The 20,826-nt window shown below is 40.4% G+C and overlaps 1 protein-coding gene across 5 annotated transcripts in view; it reads left to right on the top strand.

Annotated features, from left to right (window-relative positions):
• Window positions 1-20,826, top strand: part of LOC140476882 (intermembrane lipid transfer protein VPS13B-like) — a 957,534-nt gene that overhangs the window by 58,676 nt on the left and 878,032 nt on the right. For all 5 annotated transcript variants that reach the window (XR_011960620.1, XM_072569770.1, XM_072569768.1 and 2 more), the window contains exon 4: window positions 8,192-8,312. Coding sequence is in view for 4 of the 5 variants with exons in the window: in XM_072569770.1 (XP_072425871.1) it covers window positions 8,192-8,312 (121 nt within the window). In the remaining variant the exon portion in view is untranslated. The remainder of the gene's footprint in view (window positions 1-8,191; window positions 8,313-20,826) is intronic.

Below are 20,826 nucleotides of genomic sequence, written 5' to 3' on the forward strand. Positions count from 1 at the left end.
ACCATGTAAGCTTGTGAAATATAAATAATGTTTCTTTAAGTCCTAATTGACTTTGTTATTATAAATTGAAGTAAATGAAAACAAAGAAATCTGCCTGTTTTCATAGGCCAAGTATTATATCTAACAAAAATTATATTTTACTATTTTAAACAAGAGGGTCATATGATTAATAAATGGTTGTCACTGGAACAAAAATTGAACATGTTTGGCTTGTAATCAGGGAGAAATGATTTGTAGTTACCCAGTGATTATGGTCATCAGTGAAATAAATAAAGATCAGAAAGTAAAAGCTGGATTTTGACTCTCAATGGATGTGAATTTATAAAGAAACACACATAATTTTTGCCAACATTTGGTCAACTTAGTGTTTTACTTCAATTATGCCTGATTCTCAATGGAATACAAATTTCAAATTTTAGCCTGAAAACTAGTTTTTTCAATTACATAAAGGGAACATAGAGTTACAGCGCAGTATAGGTCGTTTGGCCTTAAATGTTGCCAACCTGTGAAGTTAATCTGATGTCTATCTCACCTACACTGTTCCATTATTATCCATATGTGTGTCCAATGCCCATTTAAATACCCTTAATGTTGGCGAGTCTACTACTGTTGCAGGCAGGCCGTTCCACGCCCCTACCACTCTGAGTAAAGAAACTACCCCTCATATCTGTTCTAAGTCTATCATCCCTCAATTTAAAGCTATGTCCCCTCGTGTTAGCTTTTACCATCCAAGGAAAAAGACTCTCATTGTCCACCCAACCTAACCCTCTGATTATCTTATATGTCCCAATTAAGTTACCTCTCGACCTTCTTCTCTCTAACAGAAACAGCCTCCGTTCCCTTAGCCTCTCCTTGTAAGATCTTTGTTCCATACCAGGCAACATCCTAGTAAATCTCCTCTGAACCCTTTCCAAAGCTTCCACATCCTTCCTATAATGCGGTGACCAGAGCTGCATACAGTACTCCAGGTGCAGCCTTACCAATGTCTTGTACAGCTGAAGCATGACCTCGTGGCTCCGAAAATCAATTCCGCTATCAATAAACGCCAATGCACCATGTGCCTTCTCAACAACCCGATCAATCTGGGTGGCAATTTGGGACATTGAGATCTCTCTATTTATCTACACTGCCAAGAATTTTACCATTAGCCCAGTACTCTGCATTCCTGTTAATTCTGATCGCCGCCTTATAGGAAAGATGTGGAAGCTTTGGAAAGGGTTCAGAAGAGATTTACGAGGATGTTGCCTGGTATGGAAGAAAGGTCTTACAAGGAAAGGTTGTGGGAACTGAGGCTGTTTTCATTGGAGAGAAGAAGGTTGAGAGGTGACTTAATTGAGATGTATAAGATAATCAGAGGGTTAGATAGGGTGGCCAGTGAGAGCTTTTTTCCTTGGATTGAGATGTTGCCTGTTGTCCGTTATCTTGTGAAGATACAATTACATCACAAACGCATTCATCTAACGAATGGTAAGAAAACATCGCTCACTAATTGCTAGACATTGAAGTTGACAGTATATATAAATTTAGATGAAACTCGACAAATGTGTGAGGGAGAAAGGAAATAGGTGTTATATGTTGGATTTAATAAGAAAAGATGGGATAAAGTAAATACTGGTATAGATGGGTTAAGCCAAAGGGCCTGCTTCTGTTCTTTTTATTCTATGTAAATTTATGTGTGACTGAAGTTGCAGAAAGCCTAGATTGGCCAATGATAGCAGGTTTCTTTTCTCAAAGCCTTTAATGAATTAGTGGGGTTTGCACAACAATCTGACAACTTCATGGTCACTTTTAGTCTTCTAGCAATTTATTTTGGTTTCAGATTCTCAATGTGCCATCCTGAGACTTGAACTTGGCTTATGAATTCAGGCTTCTGGATCATCAATCTCAGATCATAATTAAAGAACTGTCACAATCTTTGATTCTCATTACTCCACCTTTCTTTCCCTTGCACTCTGTTACTGCACAAATATTACACATCATACCTTTTCTCAGATGCAACCTTACAGTAGTGCTTTGGACTGAAACTGGAAAGTACATTTCAATTCACGTGATGCCTAATCATCTTCAGGGCAAATTCATGAGAATACTCTTTCTGCTGGGAAGACTTATTCTCCTTTGTTTGTATCTTGTGCCTATCTGTCTATCTTTTTTTAATCATAGAACATGTAGTTACTGAAAGGCTACTTGTTGAGTCAGTTGTTAGCCCCTTCACATTACATGGATGATGACATCAAGGTTGACCTTTAAATCCTCCAAAACTGTGGGTCCACTTAAGTATTGAGTATAAAAGTAAACCACAGGTGTGGGTTGTTACCATCTTTGCCATTTACCATGTAGGATTTGCTCAGTGTGGCATATCTTAAATTCTTTATGCACCTTCCGAGCACTGCTGGTCTCATCTGTTTGATTCCTTGAGCCCAGTCACAACGTACAGGAAGAAAAGCAGCTGTTTGTGGCAAGAAAAGTTGAGGCTCACAACTAATGCAAATATCGTGTCATGGCTGGAAAGGGCAATAATATCGGATTCAAGATTAGAGTGGTGCTGGAAAAGCACAGCATTACTGTTCTATGTTAAAAAACAGAGTTAACGCTTCGAGTCCAGTAAATGTTCGTCAGAACATGCTTAGAATTCTTGGGGAACTTGACAGGGTCGTTTCCCCATGGGAGAATCTAGAATCAGAGAACATAATCTGAGAATTAGGGGCTGCACATCTAAAACAGAGATGAGGGATTTCTTCTCAGAATAAGGCATCTGTGGAATCATTTACCAGAGAGGGCTTTAAGGCTGAGATAGATTTTGCCTGACCTGCTTGCTTTTCCAGCACCACTCTAATCTTGACTCTGATTTCCAGCATCTGTAGTCCCCACTTTTGCCTACTCAATAATATCAGATGTCAAGTGTGTGTAAAATTGTGGTTTTATTTGGACCAACCGAATGAGGTCATCTTATCTTCCATTGTAGACATTGTGGTAGCTATTGTGCAACTAAAAACAATAGTTTAACATGTCTTCCCATTATTGTTGTAAAATTTTTTTTTCGTTTCAATATTGCGAGTTGCGTGACATAAAAACCACCGAAAATAGTTTATTTCATTACTTTATAATCTCCCGATGATCTATAGCATGTTCACTTTGCATCGGGGCTGTTAGGTTTAGAAGTGAGGTGTGGAATTGCATGTTAATGATGCGTGGTTGTAGTTCTTTCACTACCTTTCATTGTCTTGTATTTTAAACACAGATATAATCTGTAGAGAATTGATTTAACATGGTTTATTTAGGTTTTCCTTGTTTGGAGCCATTCACTGATAGATTATGTTTTGTTCCTAATTGATGTAACTGTTGCATTCAGTTAATGCAGTTTGATGTCCATAGTATTGCTTCAACAAGCTGACACAGACTCTGAAGATGAGCAGTCACTCACTATCTGTTTGTTTACTTTGGGATGTGCTTGCTATTCTAAGAGTCTGACAGTCTCTTGCTTCATGGGGCAACCTCAATTAACCCTGATTGAGAGGACATAACTGAGCTTGAGCTTTTGTAGATTGTTTTGTGAGAAAACTTGTTGACTAATTTGAGCATGGATAGCATTTCTGATGTTTTATTGAATATGGTTACAGTTTACCAAGTTCTAAAGGTGCTTTAGTCAGAAACTGCTGCCATTTTTGGTAATAAAGGCTTTGTATTTATATTCCATGTGAAAGATTGGTTAATTTATTTATGTTATAAAGGTCTCGATGACATGGCAGACAAATGCATTTCCATTGGTATTGTTAATCAGGCTAAAACTTAGAATTATTTACAGAGTATTGAGGAACATTTTGGATTTGAAACAGGAGGTTTAAATATGTTAAATATTTATAAAGACCTTCATGAGAAAGGATCATGAATTCTAGTTTAAGTTTTGCGTTTATTTGGAAATGATGCAATCAAGTTTGAAGAGTGTGTGCATTCTATTCTTCAGCATTTTTTTTAATCAAGGAAGTACAAGTCACTGTAGCGTCTAGTTTTGGTGTTGCTGCTAATTTTGTTGATGTATTTCAGTAATGTTAGTTGTGCATCACGTTGTTCAAGAGTACCGTTTGAACCACCGATTTATATTCAAGTTTGTAAATCACTCCAATACAGTATATACTAGGAAGCATAACTGGTGATCTTTGAGCCAAAAATGTTTTAATAATTGCACTGTTATACTTAACTGGAAAGTGAATTCCAGGTGAACATTGCTTAATTTTCCTATGTGATCTGAAATCCTTATGTCTGTTTTTATGGGTATTGCAGTGACCTTATTGATGGATGAAGGCAAAAACTTACATTACGCTGGCTATAATTTTTCAAACCACCTTTGACTTACACCCTTGTTGAAAAGAAGGAATAAACATTGGATTAATCAAGATTAGAGTAGTGCTGGAAAAGCAAAGCAGGTCAGGCAGCATCTGAGGAGCAGGAAAATCGACATTTCGGACAAAAGCCCTTCATTCCTGATGAAGGATTTTTGTCCGAAACGTCAATTTTCCTCCTCCTCGGATGCTGTCTGACCTGTCATGCTTTTCCAGTGCACTCTAATCTTGACTCTGATCTCCAGCATCTGCAGTCCTCACTTTCCCCTGTAAGTTTAATCAATTTAACCTTGGTGGTGGAGAGAAGTTTTGAAACAATAGTTGTGGACAAAATTAAGTCACCCAGTTTGATGTGGTTAATTAAAGTAAGCCAGTTTGCACTCGTTTAACCAGAGTTTGTTGAGGTAATGGAGAGGGTTGAGGAGGATACTTCCACTGATTTACAAGGCCCTTTGAAAGATATTTGATGAAGAGAAACTTCAAAGATTTATGAGCTAATTTAGACCTCATGGGATAAATGAGACTTTAGCAACATGAACGAAAAATTGTCTCAATGATAGGAAGTAAAGAGTAGTGGAGAATAGTAGGTTTTCAGATTGGAGCAATGTTTATAATGGAGTTCCCCAGGCATTGGTGTTAGCAGCCTTGTTCTTCCTGATTTTTATTCATGATCTAAGCCTTGGTGTGCAGGGCACAATTTCAAAATTTGTAGATGGTATGAGACTTGGAAAGAGTGCAAACCATGAAATGAATAATGGAAAACTTCAAAAGCATGTAAGGAAAAGGTTCTGAGATTATTGGAATGAAGGGACTAGTGGCACATTAAATTTAATTCTGAGACCTGATTCATTCTGGTAGGAAACATGTCAAAATATGATAAAAAATAAAATGAGGCGTTGAAACAGAGGGATGTGGATACATTCTTGCATGAATCATTAAAGGCAGCAGGGCAAGTTGAAAATGTGGTTTTTAAAGCATGTGGTATCCTGGATTGTCAATGGGGCATATAGTCATAGAGATATACAGCACGGAAACAGACCCTTTGGTCTAGCTTGTCCATGCTGACCTGATACATAAATCTACTCCCATTTGCCAGAATTTGGCCCATATCCATATTCCTATTCATATACCCATCCAGAGACCTTTTAAATGTTGTAATTGTACCACTTCCTCTGATAGCTCATTCCATGCATACACCCCCCATCTGTATGAAAATGTTGCTCCTTAGGTCCCTTTTATACCTTGCCCATCTCACCTTAAGTCTATGTTCTCTAGTTTTGGACTCTCCCATCCCAGGCAAAAGACCTTGCCTATTTACCTTATCGATGCCCTTCATGATCTTATAAACCTCCATAGGGTCATCTCTTAGCCTCTAATGCTCCAGGGAAAATAGCCCAGCTTATTCAGCCTCTCCCTATAACCCTGGCAACATCCTTGAAAGGGTTCAGAAAAGTTTCACCACATTCTTCTTATAGAAGGGAGACCAGAATTGCACACAAGGCTCCAAAAGTGGCCAAACCAATGTTCTGTACAGCTGCAACGTCACCTCCCAACTCGTATACTCAATGCACTGACCAATAAAGGCAAGCATACCAAACGCTGCCTTCATTATCCTATCTACCTGCGACTCCACTTTCAAGGAGCTATGAACCTGTACACCAAGGTCTCTTTGTTTGGCAGCGCACCTCAGGAGCTTACCATTAAGTGTATGAGCCCTGTCCTGATTTGCCTTTCCAAAATGCAGCATCTCACATTTATCTAAATTATCAGAATGCAAAAGCTAGAAAGCTAGGTTAAACGATGGCTTAACCTCACCTAGAATTCAGTGCTGGACATCAGGAAGGATACTGGAAAGGGTGAACGAAAAAGTCATGAGAGTTGTTCTCGGGAAGAGAAATTTCAGTTACGTGGAGATTTGGAGAAGTTAAGCCAATAATTTCTGGTGAAGAGAAGTTTGAGAGGAGATTTGATAGGGCTATTTAAAATCAAGAGGGGTCTGGCTGGAATAGACAAGAAACTGTTTCTATTAATAAAAGTCTTGAGACCTATAGATTTAATGTAAAGAAGCAATGGTGGTATCAGGAAAACTTTAAACGAAAGCGGGCGAAGATCTGGAATGCACTGTCTGGGAGTGTGGTGGAGATACGTTCAATCAAAGCTTTCTAAAGGGAATCAGATCAGTTTCTGCAGAGGAATAATTTGTAGGGCTGCTGGTAAGTGACACTAGGTGCATCAGTCCTTCAGAGGATCAGCATAGTCAAACAGTGGGCCAAATGACTACATCCTGTACTTTTAGAATTCTATGGTGCTGTGTTTGCGTAACACCTCTTTTATATAGCAGTTTACTCCATGAATTTGCCCAGGGGCAGAATTAACCAAAAGTTGAAACTAAGTCAAATTATTGCCTGTGTGGAAGTGTTTCTTGAAATGTGGTCAAAGAGGTGTGTTTTAAGGAGAGCCTTGGAGAAAGAGTGAAGGGGGAGACTGAAATTTGAGCAAAGAATTTCAGAGCTTAACTCTTGCCAGAGTTGGAACAATGATACATTTGTTATAGGCAGATGTTATAGAGCTGAAGGAAGATACCTCAATGAAAAGGGACATTGCCCAAAGCGATTTGATGATAAGGATGAGAATTTGGAGACAAGCCATAAGAATACTAGTATGATGGAATTTAGGAACAACAAAGGCATGCATGCTGTTTCATAAGCAAATGAACTGTTCATTGTGATGGAATTTAGCAAACTGTGATGGGAGATCCTGTAAGATTCCAGACTGTATTGTAGTCAGAGGCTACTAAGATTGTGAACACTGGCTGAAGTTGGAGATGGTATTGGAGGTGCAAGTACAGAGTTTGTAGTGGCAGTACTACAGACTGTTGGTACTGTCTTTTCCGTGTTCAACTGGAGGAAACACCATTGATTCTGAATGTAAAGTAATCAATTGCATAACTGTGAGAGTTGATGGGTGTTTGGAGCTGGGTGTTGTCCATGCAAATAAGTAAGAAGAGTGAACCAAAGATGAAATCTTGGGGAGACTGTTTGTGTCCTGGATTAACTCAAATTTAATGGGTGTCATAACTTTAAACAGTTCTTGAGTTATTCAGCTGTAAAAATGCACATTGCCATATTGTTAAATTATACATTTAAATTGACAATTTGTGTCATATGTTATTCAATTTAGCACTTTGTAGTCAGACAATATGGAGATTGTATCCAATAAAATGCAATATAAGCATAACTAAAATCCAGCTGGGTTCCCAACTTCTTAAACTTGGGCTTGAAAGAGTTTAATTATTTTTGTTTTTGTCACTGGGACATTTTTGTAATCATGGTGTTATATAAGTATAAAATGTTCATAATCTGGATGATTAGTTACTGTACAAATTGATCTTGCCGGGGATCTTGGGATTGTTATTGTGGAGTTTAACTGTTTTGAGTTACATCATGAAGGTGTTATTTCACTATCTTGTGTCTGTCTTGGGGACAGTCATAATTTATATGGTCATGTGCCATGATCTGAATTTTCAAATCTGAATAATTGTGGTTCATTGAAGCAGCACATTTTCATTTTAATTAGTTGATTATTGAATTGCAGTGATTCCAGATGTTTATAAAACATTTAGACATATGCATTGTGATATAGATGTGAACAGCCCTTCCATGTAGTTACAAGTTGGCTTAAGCAGCCAGATAAAAAAAATTCAATAGAAATGGCCACCTTGTACTGACTGAAGACAGAAACTTTTAATCAAGTTCAGTTTAATAGTTGTGTAATGCACCTATAACTCTGTGTAAACATTTCAGTTGTTAACTATGTTCCCTTAGTGTGGCTTATCTAGATTTGTTGTTTTGCAGGATGATCATGAGAGCTGTGGCTCCAGTTCAACCAACCGCAGCACTACAGAGAGTATAAAATCATTAGCTAAAACTCGTCGCATCCAACAAGTGACCTCAACTGACCCTGATTTACCCCCAGGTGAGTGATGAATGTGACTGGGCAGCGAGGTATTTGAAATGTTTCTGTTGTGTGCATATTTAAGTAAAGACATGTAACCATAAATAATCACAAAATATTGACAGGAAAAAGTGCAGTGATAATCTTATGTTGATGAGGGCTAACTCTTTGATGCACTACAGACTGAAATTTTCACATACATTTGTTGACTTGAATCTATGACAGACCCGAGGGAGTGTTTACCCAAAGACTTTTGAATGCTTATCTTCCCTTAATCTTCTGCTCTCTACTCTGAATAACAAACTTTATGGACAAAGAATTTGGTCACAGCTAGGTGTTGTTCCTGATGGCTGCCCTTTGATTTGAGGATGATGGCTACTCTAGATGCATTTCTGTGTGGGTCTTCATGTTATTGAATAGGCCGATTCTTGGCCAGTATACATTTGGTCATGTGAGTGGAATCTAGTTCTAACATAGGTCTTATTCACTTGATGTCAAATGTAGTAAGTGATGCAGGCATATGAATCTTAAGAGTCTGGGGTTGGACTCATAGAGAATTTGCTGTTAGCTATGTGCCTGATTGTAATGGTAGTGCAGTATTGTTTCATAAATACAATTTACCAATTAAACATAAATGTATCTTCATTCAAAACTGTGCATTAGTGCTGCAATCTGTAAAACAGGTCATCATCAGAATTGTCACACTGAAGCAATTATTTACTAATTCTCTCAGTGGTTGATACACTTTGTGTCCCATATTAAGTGTAGTGTTCTTGTTCTGTCTTAAATTTAAAGCAACAAAGAACAACAGTTAGAAGTAACTTATTAAATGTAATGCATTTGTTTTAAATTATAATGCGTTGGCAATAAAATCATTAACTGAACAATGAGTTTGTTAGCATTTGTGACCTCATTGGTAGGTTACACTTATTTTTCGCTTCTAAACACAAGCACTTAAGCTAAAATGATCTTTTAATTTTTGCACATCAGAGGATGGTTGCAGCTCTGAAGCAAGAAATTCTGACACTGAGTCAAAACCTTCTGCCACTTCCCTGCCTACTCCCCATAGTTCCGTACATTCTTTCATTTCAGACAGTTCCCTGTTGATAAACTCAATTGAACCTGCCTCCAACACATTCCAAAGCAGTGTATTTCCGATCGTAATCACTTGCTGTATGAGTGAATGTTTCCCTATGTTGCATTGCTTCTTCTGTCAATTTCCTGAAATGTATGCCCTCAGATTTTTCATCCCATCAAAAATGGGAGCACCTTTTCTCTATCAGTCTGGCCGCCTTAGGAGATACCTTTGTCACATCTCCTCACAATCATTTTTTTTTCTCTGGGGAAAATAGTCACAGCTTCTTCAGCTTTTTCCGTGTCCTAATTCCTCATTCCTGAAATCATTTTTATGAATCAGTTCTATACCCTGGCAAATGCCTTCATATCCATTCCAAAGTGTGGGGCTCTAAACTCAATGCAGTACTCAAGTTAAGGTTGAACTGTTGTTTTAGATGAGTTCTCCAGTTTTTATATATATATATATATATATATATATCCTCTAATAGTTTTGAATTACGGACTGCCATTGGACACTTTTTCCTTTTTTTTATTCACTTGTGGGACATAGGTGTCATTAGCTGGCGAGCATTTATCATATGTCCCTAGTTTCCCTTGAAAAGTGGTGGTGAGCTGCCTTCTTGAATCGCTGCAGTATACATTACTGTAGATTGACTCACAATGCCTTTAAAGAGAGAATTCTAGAATTTTTCTAGGATTTTCACCGAGGGACACTGAAGGAATGGCCGTATATTTCCGCGTCAGGATAGTGAGGGAACCAACAAGAGGGTAAAATATACTTGACCTCATCCTTACCAGTCTTTGGCTGCAGATGCATCGAGGCGAAAGTGTGGACTGCAAATGCTGGAGATCAGAGTCAAGATTAGAGTGGTGCTGCACAAGCACAGCTGGTCAGGCAGCATCCGAGGAGCAGAAAAATCGACGTTTCGGACAGGAGCCCTTCATCAGGAATGAGACTGGGAGCCTCTGGGGTGGAGAGATAAATGGGAAGTGGGTGGGGCTGGGGAGAAGGTAGCTAAGAGTGCATTAGGTGGATGGAGGGGAGATAAAGGTGATAGGTCGGAGAGGAGGGTGGAATGGATAGGTGGAAAGGAAGATTGGCAGGTAGGACAGGTCATGAGGATGGTGCTGAGCTCCAAGGTTGGAACTGGGGCAAGGTTGGGGGAGGGAAGAGAAATGACAAAACTGGCGAAGTCCACATTGATACCCTGGGGTTGAAGTGTTCTGAGGCGAAACATGAGGCTTTCTTTCTCCAGGCATCGCGAATGGTGAGGGAGTAGTGATGGAGAAGAAGGCCCAGGGTCTGCATGTCCTCAGAGTGGGAGGGGGAGTTGAAATGTTCAGCCACGGGGTGGTGGGGTTGATTGGTGTGGGTGTCCCGGAAATATTCTGCGAGAAGGCATCCAGTTTCCCCAACGTAGAGGAGACCGCATCGGGAGCAAAGGATACAATAAATGACATTGGTGGATGTGCAGGTGAAACTTTGATGGCTGTGGAAGGCTCATTTGGGGCCTTGGAGGGAGGTGAGGGGGGAGGTATGGGTGCAGGTTTTGTAATTTCTGCGGTGGCAGGTGAAGGTGCCAGGAGGGGAGGGTGGGTTCTTTGGGGGGGAGGGGAATGTGGACCTGACAAGGTAGTCACGGAGGTAACGATCTTTGCGGAAAGTGAATAGGAGTTGGGAGGGAAATATATCCCTGAAGGTGGGGTCTGTTTGTAGGTGGCAGAAATGTTGGCGGATGATGCGGTTTATGCGGAGGTTGGTGTGCTGGAAGGTGAGGACTGGGGGTTCTGTCTTTATTGTGGTTGGAGGGTTGGGTTTGAGGGTGGAGGTGCGGGATGTGGATGAGATGCGTTGGAGGGCATCTTCAACCATGTGGGTGGGAAAATTACGGTCTTGAAAGGAGGCAGCTATCTGGTGTGATCTGTGGTGGAACTGGTCCTTCTGGGAGCAGATACGGCGGAGGCGGAGGAATTGGGAATACGGGATAGCATTTTTGCAGGAGGTAGAGTGGGAAGAGGTGTAATCCAGGTAGCTGTGGAAGTCGGTGGGTTGAGAATATTCTCCATCATATTGTGTGACATTATCATGGTGCTAAATCTGATAGGCTTTGAAACAGGTCTAGTAACTCAAGACTGGGCATCTGTTAGGCGCTGTGGGCCATTAACAGTAATAGAACTGTACTCAAATACAAGTATATTCCCTGATCAACATTACTGTCAAGCCATGAGATCAAACCTTTTCAATAGAGAGTCCCGCCATCCTGGAAACAAATCCGGTGAACCTTCATTGCATTCCCTTTGTGGCAATATCTTTCCTGATATAAGGAAACCAAAACTACATAGTAGTCCAAGCTGTTATGTAATTTAAGATTTTAATATTCTTCTACTCCAATCCTCTTTCAATTATGGCTGGAAATTCCATTATCCTTCTTAATAGCTTGCTGTATTTGCATGCTAGCCTTCAGTGATGGTGTGGCAAGGACACCTAGGTGTGAAGTTGCCATATTCCTACCAGACCTTAGTGTTGCTATCTGATTGGAGTGAGATCAGGCCTCTTTCCTGAAACGTTGATTCTCCTGCTTCTGGGATGCTGCCTGACCTCCTGTACTTTTCTAGCAACACACTCTCAAATCTCATTGGAGTGAGATAACTGGTGGTGATTAAACCTGGAAGTCACCCTACCTCAGGTGAGAGGGGGAGGTTGAGAAGAAGGGTCCTTCATGGTAACCTCAGTCAGTGCAGGAATTGAACCCATGCTGTGGTGTCACTCTGCATCGCAAACCGGTTGTCCAGCTAACTGAGCTTATCGACCCCCAATCACATCTACACTTTCTAACCTCTTGCCATTTAAGAAATAGTCAGCACATATGTTTCTCCTACCAAAGTAGATAACCTCTCATTTTTTCACATTGCATTCCATCTCCTTTGTTCTTGCCCATTCACTAAGACTGTTCACTTTTCTCTTGGTTGCTTTAAATCTTCTGCAAAACAAATTCTTGATCAGCTTTATATCATCTGCAAATTTGGAAATATTACATTTGGTGCCCACCTCCACATCATTGAGATACATTATGAACTGCGATGGTCCAAGTACTGATCCTTGAAGTATCCCACTAGTCACAGCCTGCAACAATGATCTATTTATTCCTATACTTTTGGGCCTGATAGCCAGTCATTAATCCATGCCAGTATATTACCTCCTGTCCGAAGTGCTTGAATCTTTCTAACCAGTCTCCTGTGGGGGACTTTAGCAGAAGCCTTCAGAAAATGTAAGTACATAAAGCCCGTTTGATCTCATTTATCAATTTGTTAGTTGCATCTTCAAAAAATCTCCACACACAATTTCCTATGGCTATAGTCTGAATGAATTAGATCAGATTACCTACAGTGTGGAAACAGGCCCTTCAGCCCAACCAATCCACACCGACCCTCCAAAGAGTAGCCCACCCAGACTCTTTTCCCTCTGACTAATCCACCTAACATTATGGGCAATTTAGCATAGCCAATTCACCTGGTCTGCACATCTTTGGACTGTGGGAGGAAACCAGAGCACCTGGAGGAAATCCACACAGACACGGGGAGAATGTGCAAACTCCACACAGACAGTCGCCTGAGGCTGGAATTGAACCTGGGACCCTGGTGCTGTGAGGCAGCAGTGCTAACCACTGAGCCACAGTGCCACCCCAAATCAATTAGATTCATATTCCATATCTTAGTGATGTTGCTGACAGCGGGCCTGATTGGCATTAACTATTTAGCAGCAATGATTGCCAAATGAACTGAAATACATTCCCATTTTAGGGGTAAATTGGTAATGCTACCAAAACCTTCCTGACAGCAGATGAGTTCCCTTGCTAAGGTGGAAGTGTAGTCATTTCATGGAAAGGAGGTGCTGGTGTTGGACAAGGTCAAAAATCACATGACACCAGGTTATAGTCCAACAGATTTATTTGAATCACAAGCTTTTGGAGTGCTGCTGTTTCATCCTGATGAAGGAGTATTGCTTTGAAAACTTGTGATTTACTTGCATATTTTCAACTATAACCTGGTGTCGTATGATTTTTGACCATTTCATGGAAGCTGCCTCCTTGCTTCAGACAAGTGGGCTAATAAGTCTTTCGCATGGTTACCCTGTTTTGTGCTTATATTTACCTACCTGCATCAGCCCTGTGGTATTGCCAATTGGGCATCACTGCAGGCTCTCTTATTCGACTTGCTGGTCCCTTGGTCTGCCCACCATCTTAATTAAATAGGGTTCCTGGAATGGCTACCTTTGGGAAAATCAGGACTGAGGTTGCATGGCTCTTGATTGGGATGAACCCAAAGTCAGGGTGCTGAGAATCTCTGCTAAATGAATTCAGCAAGGGGAGGCAGTGAAGGAGCATTAATACCACTGAAATAGTAATCTTGAATCAAAGAGTGTGGTGCTGGAAAGGACCAGCTGGTCAGGCAGGAGAAGGAGCATGAGAATCGACGTCTCAAGCATAAGCTCTTCATCAGGAATGAGTAATCTAGAACCCCAGCTTCTGGTCTCAGACATTAGTTTTGATCTCACTATGGCAGGTAGTGGAATGTGGATTGAACAAAATATGCAAGTATAATCTGGTCTCAGCAATCATGTAAACATTGTCAACTGTCATAGAATCCTTGATAGTTCACTCATGATGTTTTTACAGAAGGAAATCGGTGGTCCTTTTTTAATGGCTTGAACTATGTGACTCTATACCCTCAGCAATTTGATTGACTCTTAACTGCCCACTGCTTTGTCCTAGAAAGCCACCCTGTTCAAGGGTATTTAGGACTGGGCAACAAATACAGGCCTTCCCGGGAATGTCTACATGCCATGCAAGAATACAGTTGAACACATTTAGGTTTGAAGTGTCAGTGGCCATTGTTGTTGTTTGCGATTGCAGATAGCTCTTGATTTCCTCAAATTGGCCTTGAGTCTTAATTATCATTCCAGGAGCTGTCATCCTGCACAATTAGACCAAAAGGTTCATAGTGGACAACAGATTTTGTTGAAGCAAATTACTCCAGATGCTGGAATCCATACTGGAAACAACAAATGCTGGAGATCACAGTGGGTCAGACAGCATCCATGGAGAGAGAGCAAGCTTACATTTTGAGTCTAGATGACAGCTCAGAGCTGAAATGAAGTGTGGAGGGGGCAGCATTTATGCTATATTTTGGGGGGTGGGTGTGCCGAAGACAGACAAGTGGGAAGAAGTAAGATGAATTAAAGGCAAAATTGTTCAGTAATAGAACAAGTTTAGCTAGGGGAGGAGAGTATTGGTAGATGGGGAGTGTTCTGACCTCCACCATCAAACCCATATTCTCCTCACTCCCTCTGTCTGCATTTCACAGGTATCATTGCCTCCGGGACACCCTAGTCCATTCCACGACTACCAACAACACCCCGCCTTCCCATGGCATCTTTCCGCAGAAGGTGCAACACCTGCCCCTTCACGTCCTCCCTGATCCCTATCCAAGGACCTAAACAGTCTTTCCAGGTGAAGCAGCATTTCACCTGCACCTCCTCCAATCTTGTGTATTGTATTTACTGCAGCCAGTATGGCCGACTCGACATTGGAGAAACCAAACCTAGAGTGGATGACTGCTTTGCGGAACAGCTTTGGTCTGTGTGCAAGCATGACCATGACCTTTCCGTACCCAGTCATATTAACACAGCGTCATGTTTGCATGCCGACTTGTTTGTCCTTGGCATGCTGCAGTGCTTCAGTGAATCACAGTGCAAACTGGAGGGCAAACATTTCATCTTCAGAGTAGGCACTGTACGGCCTCTGGAATAAATATTAAATTTGACACCTTCAAACTGTGAACCAACTCCCATTTATTCCCTTTCTTTTAGCTTTATATATCACATTCTCTACCAACATATCCTCTCTTCCCTTCCTCCCCACCCCAATGGGACTGTTTTGCTTTTTCAAGTCTAGTAGTTATACACATTGTTCTGCCATTCTCACATTCTGATCACTTAATCTGAACTATTAACACCTTTTCTCCCCAGGAATCTGCACCCCAACCTCCCACCCCCATTTCCCCAACAATGCTATCCCCTCTACACTTCTGCTGTGATGACATCATCTACACTGGAAACATTGGCTTGCTGTCTCTCCATGCATGCTGTCTGACTGGCTATGATCTCCAGCATTTGTTGTTTTCAGAACAGCATTTTGTTGCAGAATGACAAGGTCTGAAATATCTCGACACTGTTGGTTTGAATTAAGACCTATATATTTTTGTGTCTGCAGTTGAGGAGCTAATTAACCACTCATTTTAGCTGTGGATTAAAGATTCAGCTTCATGAGGTATAAAAAGGATTGCTTAGGGGAGGCGATGGCCTTGTAGTGTTATTGTTAGACTACCAGTTCTGGGCTATAAATGCTGATTTAATCAGTGACACCCATATTCTATAATGAGTTAAAAATGACTCCTACCTGTGCATACTTTATCCTAAAATTTGGAATGATTGCTGGTATTAACATTACCACAATGGAAGGAAAATTGAGTTGCCTTTCCCATTTTTCTTCAAATGGCTATGTACATCCCAATGAAATTACACTTTGGAAATGTGGTAATAAATTTTCAGCTCTTCAGACACGTTACTAAACCAGATTTACTTGTTTCAGTCATGTGAACTTTAGCTGTGGATGAACGATCTAGCTTCATGATCTATCAAAAGGAGTACTTAGGAAAAGCAATGGCCTCGTAATAATATTGTTAGACTATTAATCCAGAGAGTTGAGAATGTGGTGCTGGAAAAGCACAGCAGATCAGGAAACATCCGAGGAGCAGGAAAATCAATGTTTCGGGCAAAAGCCCTCCATCATATTAATCCAGAGACACAAGTAATGTCCTCGGGTTTCTGCTTTGAAACCTATCATGGGAGAAGGTAATACAGTGTGTATTTGAGTGTGTATTCTTCGGGGAATATTTGTTTGGAATGAAAACTTGCAATTTATTGTTGTGTAAACTATAATGGTTTTGTAATGTCTGATTTACCAAAAACCAATGATTTTGCACACTTGATTTGATATTCACTAGTAGGATTTTATATCGTCACCTAAAAACCAATATCATATCTAATCCATGCATTGTCTCATTGATATGTTGCTGTTTCTTTCAAACATTTCTGAGATCGACTCCACTCTAAGTTCCTCTCTAGGCCAGAATTAAGATCAATTTATTTATGTATCTACACTTGAGGATCTAAGTAACCACTCATTAAGATCAACTACACAAGGTGCTGGTGAAACCACATCTGGGGTGTAAAGAGCAGTTTTGGTCTCCTTAAAAGACTTCACTGGAAGTATTTCAGAAAAGGTTCACTACGATGATCCCTGATCTGGAGAGACTATCTTTTCAGCAAGGGTGAAGCAAGTTGGGACTCCAATCATTGGAATTTGGAAGAAGGAGAGGTGATCTCATCGAAAGAAATAGAATTCTTAAGGGGTAAATACTGAGAGGATGTTTTCCCTTTTTTAGGAGAATCTAGGATAGAAGGGCAGTGTCTCAGAATAAAAGGGTGCCAGTTTAAGACTAAGATGAGGAGGAATTTCTTCTCTGAGGGTTGTCAGTCTTTGCAACTGGTTGCCATTGAGAGCTGTTAGGGCAGAGTCCTTGTGTACATTTAAGGCTTAGATTCTTGATCAGTAGGGGAATCCAGGGTTATGGAGAAAGACTAGGAAAGTGGATGTGAGGAATGTTGAATCAGCCATAATCCTGTTGCAGGGCTGAATAGCATACTTCTTTCTTGTTTCTTATGGTCTCCTGATTAAAACACAAGTTTAGTTACAAGATGAAAGAAAGACCCACCTATCACCTACCTGCTTTCCTCTGCTGTCACAGTTTCTCTTGCAGAAAGAAACCAATTGAAGTGAATCTCTGCTTTCAGCTTTTATATTCCACCATTGCTGTCCTTTTCACATAGGTCTGCTTTTCTCTTTATGAAACTGTTGACCTGCTTTCTCTCATTGCTTGAGAAGCTGCTGACTTCACTCTTTATGAAACTGTTAGTCCCTGCTCTCTCATGCTGCCTTTGAAGTTGCAATGTCTTTGCGCTGTTCAGAAGCTGAGGCTCCTGCTCTCTTGCTCAGTGCATGTTTTTCAGCTTTTAGTTGCTCTATGCATGGCTGTTTAACAGTTTTCTTTATTTAGCAATATGCTTTAAAACTTATGTACTATAAACCTCATGTAGTTTTTCCTTTTTGCCTCTAATGCTGTTTGAATCACTTCTCTGACCTTGCAATATGGTTGTATCTTTAACAAAAAAAAAAGTGCATTTGATGAGCAGTATCAGGCGCTATTTTTCTGATTCGAAGTTTCCGTCCTTGTCTTCCTGCCAACTCCATAAATCCCTTGTGGCTGAATTTAATTACTGCACATCTGCCATCAGAATCTGTGTCAGTCCAAGGCTGTCACCATTCATGTCTGTGCTGTCTTCATGCATTGCACAACTTAAACTGCTTGGTATGTTTCAGATTTAAAGACATCTGCTGGTAAGTGCTTGTCACAAAATACTGATCATGAAAGAAATCATTGCTTGATGTGTCACATTGTATGCATATGTGAACAGTTCACTTTACACTCTCAATGCCATGCTGTGTATGCTTTCTGGAAGCAGTAGACCTTAGCCACAGGATGTGATAGCTAGTTTTCTTTTCAAATGTGCCAAGTGCAATAGGTTCTCCATTCATTTATAAGATTAGGATTTGCTGTGACTCAAATACATTCCCTGGCTATTATCTGAGATCGTTAAAGTTTTATTTTACAGCTGGAGTAAAGGAATTTTTTTGGAGGACAAAATAAACTAGAGGCCCCATCTGAAATTACAGATGATTATTAAAACTGAGCTGTTTCATTGGTATCCTGACCAATATTTATTCTTCAGCCAGTATTGGTAACACATTACGTGGTAATAATACCATTGCTGTTTGTGGAACTGCACTGTGCACAAGATGCTGCTTCATCTCCTACCGAACATCAGTAACTGCAGCTTACAATTGCGTGTAAGGGACTTTGGGGATGTCTTGATGCTGTGGAAAGCATGATATAATTTTAATTTTAATCTCCTACTTTAAGGATTCTGAACATCAGCACTGAGTTCATTTGCACTGATTGATTTACACTTCATTACACAGGTTCTGGCTGAAGAATTGTGAAACAATTCTGCTTTTTTGTACTCGTTGCAAAATATTGGCTGAGACCTCAGCCCTGGTTGATTGAACTGCAGGCTTCATGGAAGCCATCATCTCGAGTCTCCAGATGTGGTATCTATTTAAATTTAGATGGAAACTGATCAATAATGATACAGGCTTTGAGCCCTCTGAACAAGAGGGCAAGATAAAAAAAAATCACTTCATAACTCGTTAAGATAACATATAACAAGTGCCTCTTCAGAACAAGAATCCTGTGTCTCCCTGACAAATTAAAAGACTGGAAGCTGTGGGATTTGCAGTGGGGGTGGTGAGCAGTTGTTTCTGCCACTTTTCAAACTAGAGTGATTGCTTATCAATCAATGGATACGTTTGCCACCACATTATGTAATTAATTCTTAATTGAGACAAACGAATGATTCTGTACTGATGCTGTTTGAATATCTGCATTAAATGCAAATTTCTCAATTCGAAAAGCAACTACAGTTTGCCACCCATGCCTTCTAACTGGTAATTTGGCATCTGGCCTGTGTATATTTTTCTGAACTGACAGTGAACAGAAGGTGGAGTTTTGAAGAGATTTTGTTTACATTGCCCTAAATACTAGGGTTTTTTTTTGTCTGAGTTTTGTTTTTGCTTGCTTACAATGACCCAGAGTATTTCTATTGGTGAGTCATTAATTATGCTATTACCTCTGCTCAAATGATACACTTTCAGACAAGGAGCAGATGAATAGTTACATTGAAATTGTGAAGATTTGTGCTGACATTACATTGCTTTATTATTAGTTATGCAAAAAGAGTATCTTGAGGTCTGGCATGCCATTTCAATGAGTTCAGTGGCATGAAGCAGCTGAATTTGTGAGGTAGATATATTCCAAACCACAGAACATTAAGTCTGGTCCATTCCAATCTAAGTACTCTTTTAACAGTGTGATAATTCTAAGTTATTGCCAATCAATTTCCTTGGCATTAGAAAATCAGCTATTGCAAGTCTGGACTCCTAATCTTTCAACTTGCCTGCCACTTCAGCACACCACTACATTCCGATGCTAACATCTTTGTCACAGGCCTGCTGCAGTGCTCCAGTGAGGTTTCACGAAAGCTGGAGGAAATGTCTTCACACATAGGCTGTCTTGCTCATCTTTGAGGGGTCCTATTCTTTCCCTAGTTACCCTTTTGTCTTTAATGTATTTATAAAATCCATTTGGATTTTCCTTTTCCTTGAAAGATTAGGAGTCCAGACTTGCAATAGTTGATTTTCTAATGCCAAGGAAATTGATTGGCAGTAACTTAGAATTATCACACTGTCAAAGCTATCTCATGTCCCCTTTTTGCCCTCCTGATCTCTCTGTTTAGCATCTTCAGTTTGAGAATCTTGCAGCCTTCAGGACTCAGAATATTGAGTTCAATAATTTTAGAAGCTGAACACATCCATCTATTATGCACCCCCTTACTCCAAGACCTGCCGTAATATGGATTGCTTTCAGTGCAGCCGATCTAATTTCTCCAAATTATCACCCACATAGCCTTTCTTCCTTCATGGCTTAGTATCAACGATCTCTCTGTCTGCTTAACTTTTTTCCCCTCCCTCTCTCTTTCGCTCAGTGTTCATCTCCACCTATCTGATTACTGCTTCCCCTGCCAACCCCTGTCAACAGCATGAATACCACTTTTTCCCTGATGCCATCAGTTCTGAAGAAGAGTCCATGGACTTGAAACATTCTTTCCGCAGATGCTGTCAGACCTGCTGAGTTTCTCCAGCAATTTGTGCTTTTTCTTCAAGCTTTGATTGTTGTTTGATATTTAAAGTTGTTTTTTCATAGTTCAATCTTTTTTCTCCTTTTTGTATTCGCTTGTGGGATTTGGTATTTTTGGCAGGATGGCATTTATTGTCCAACCCCAGCTTCTCTTGAGAAGATGGTAGTGAGCAACTTTCTTGAACTGTTGCAGTTCATGTGTTGTAGGTAGACCTACAATGCCATACTGGAGAGAATTCAAGGATTCTGACCCAGTGACACATGAAGGAACTGTAATATATTTCCAAGTTTCAGGATGGTGAGTGGCTAGGTGGGGAACTTACTGCTTTGGTGTTCCCATGTATCCGCTACTTTTGTCTTCCAGATGGAATTGGCTGTGGGTGTGGAAGGTGCTGTCTCAGGATCTTCAGCAAGTCTCTTTGGTGCATCTTGTAGATAGTACAGATTGCTGTCTTCGGAGTGTTGGTGGTGGAATGAGTTGTGCCAATCAAGCGGGCTTTGGTAGGCAAATTGTAGTGGATCA

This window comes from Chiloscyllium punctatum, chromosome 5 (assembly GCF_047496795.1).
Source record: "Chiloscyllium punctatum isolate Juve2018m chromosome 5, sChiPun1.3, whole genome shotgun sequence".
Classification (NCBI taxonomy): Eukaryota; Metazoa; Chordata; class Chondrichthyes; order Orectolobiformes; family Hemiscylliidae; genus Chiloscyllium; species Chiloscyllium punctatum.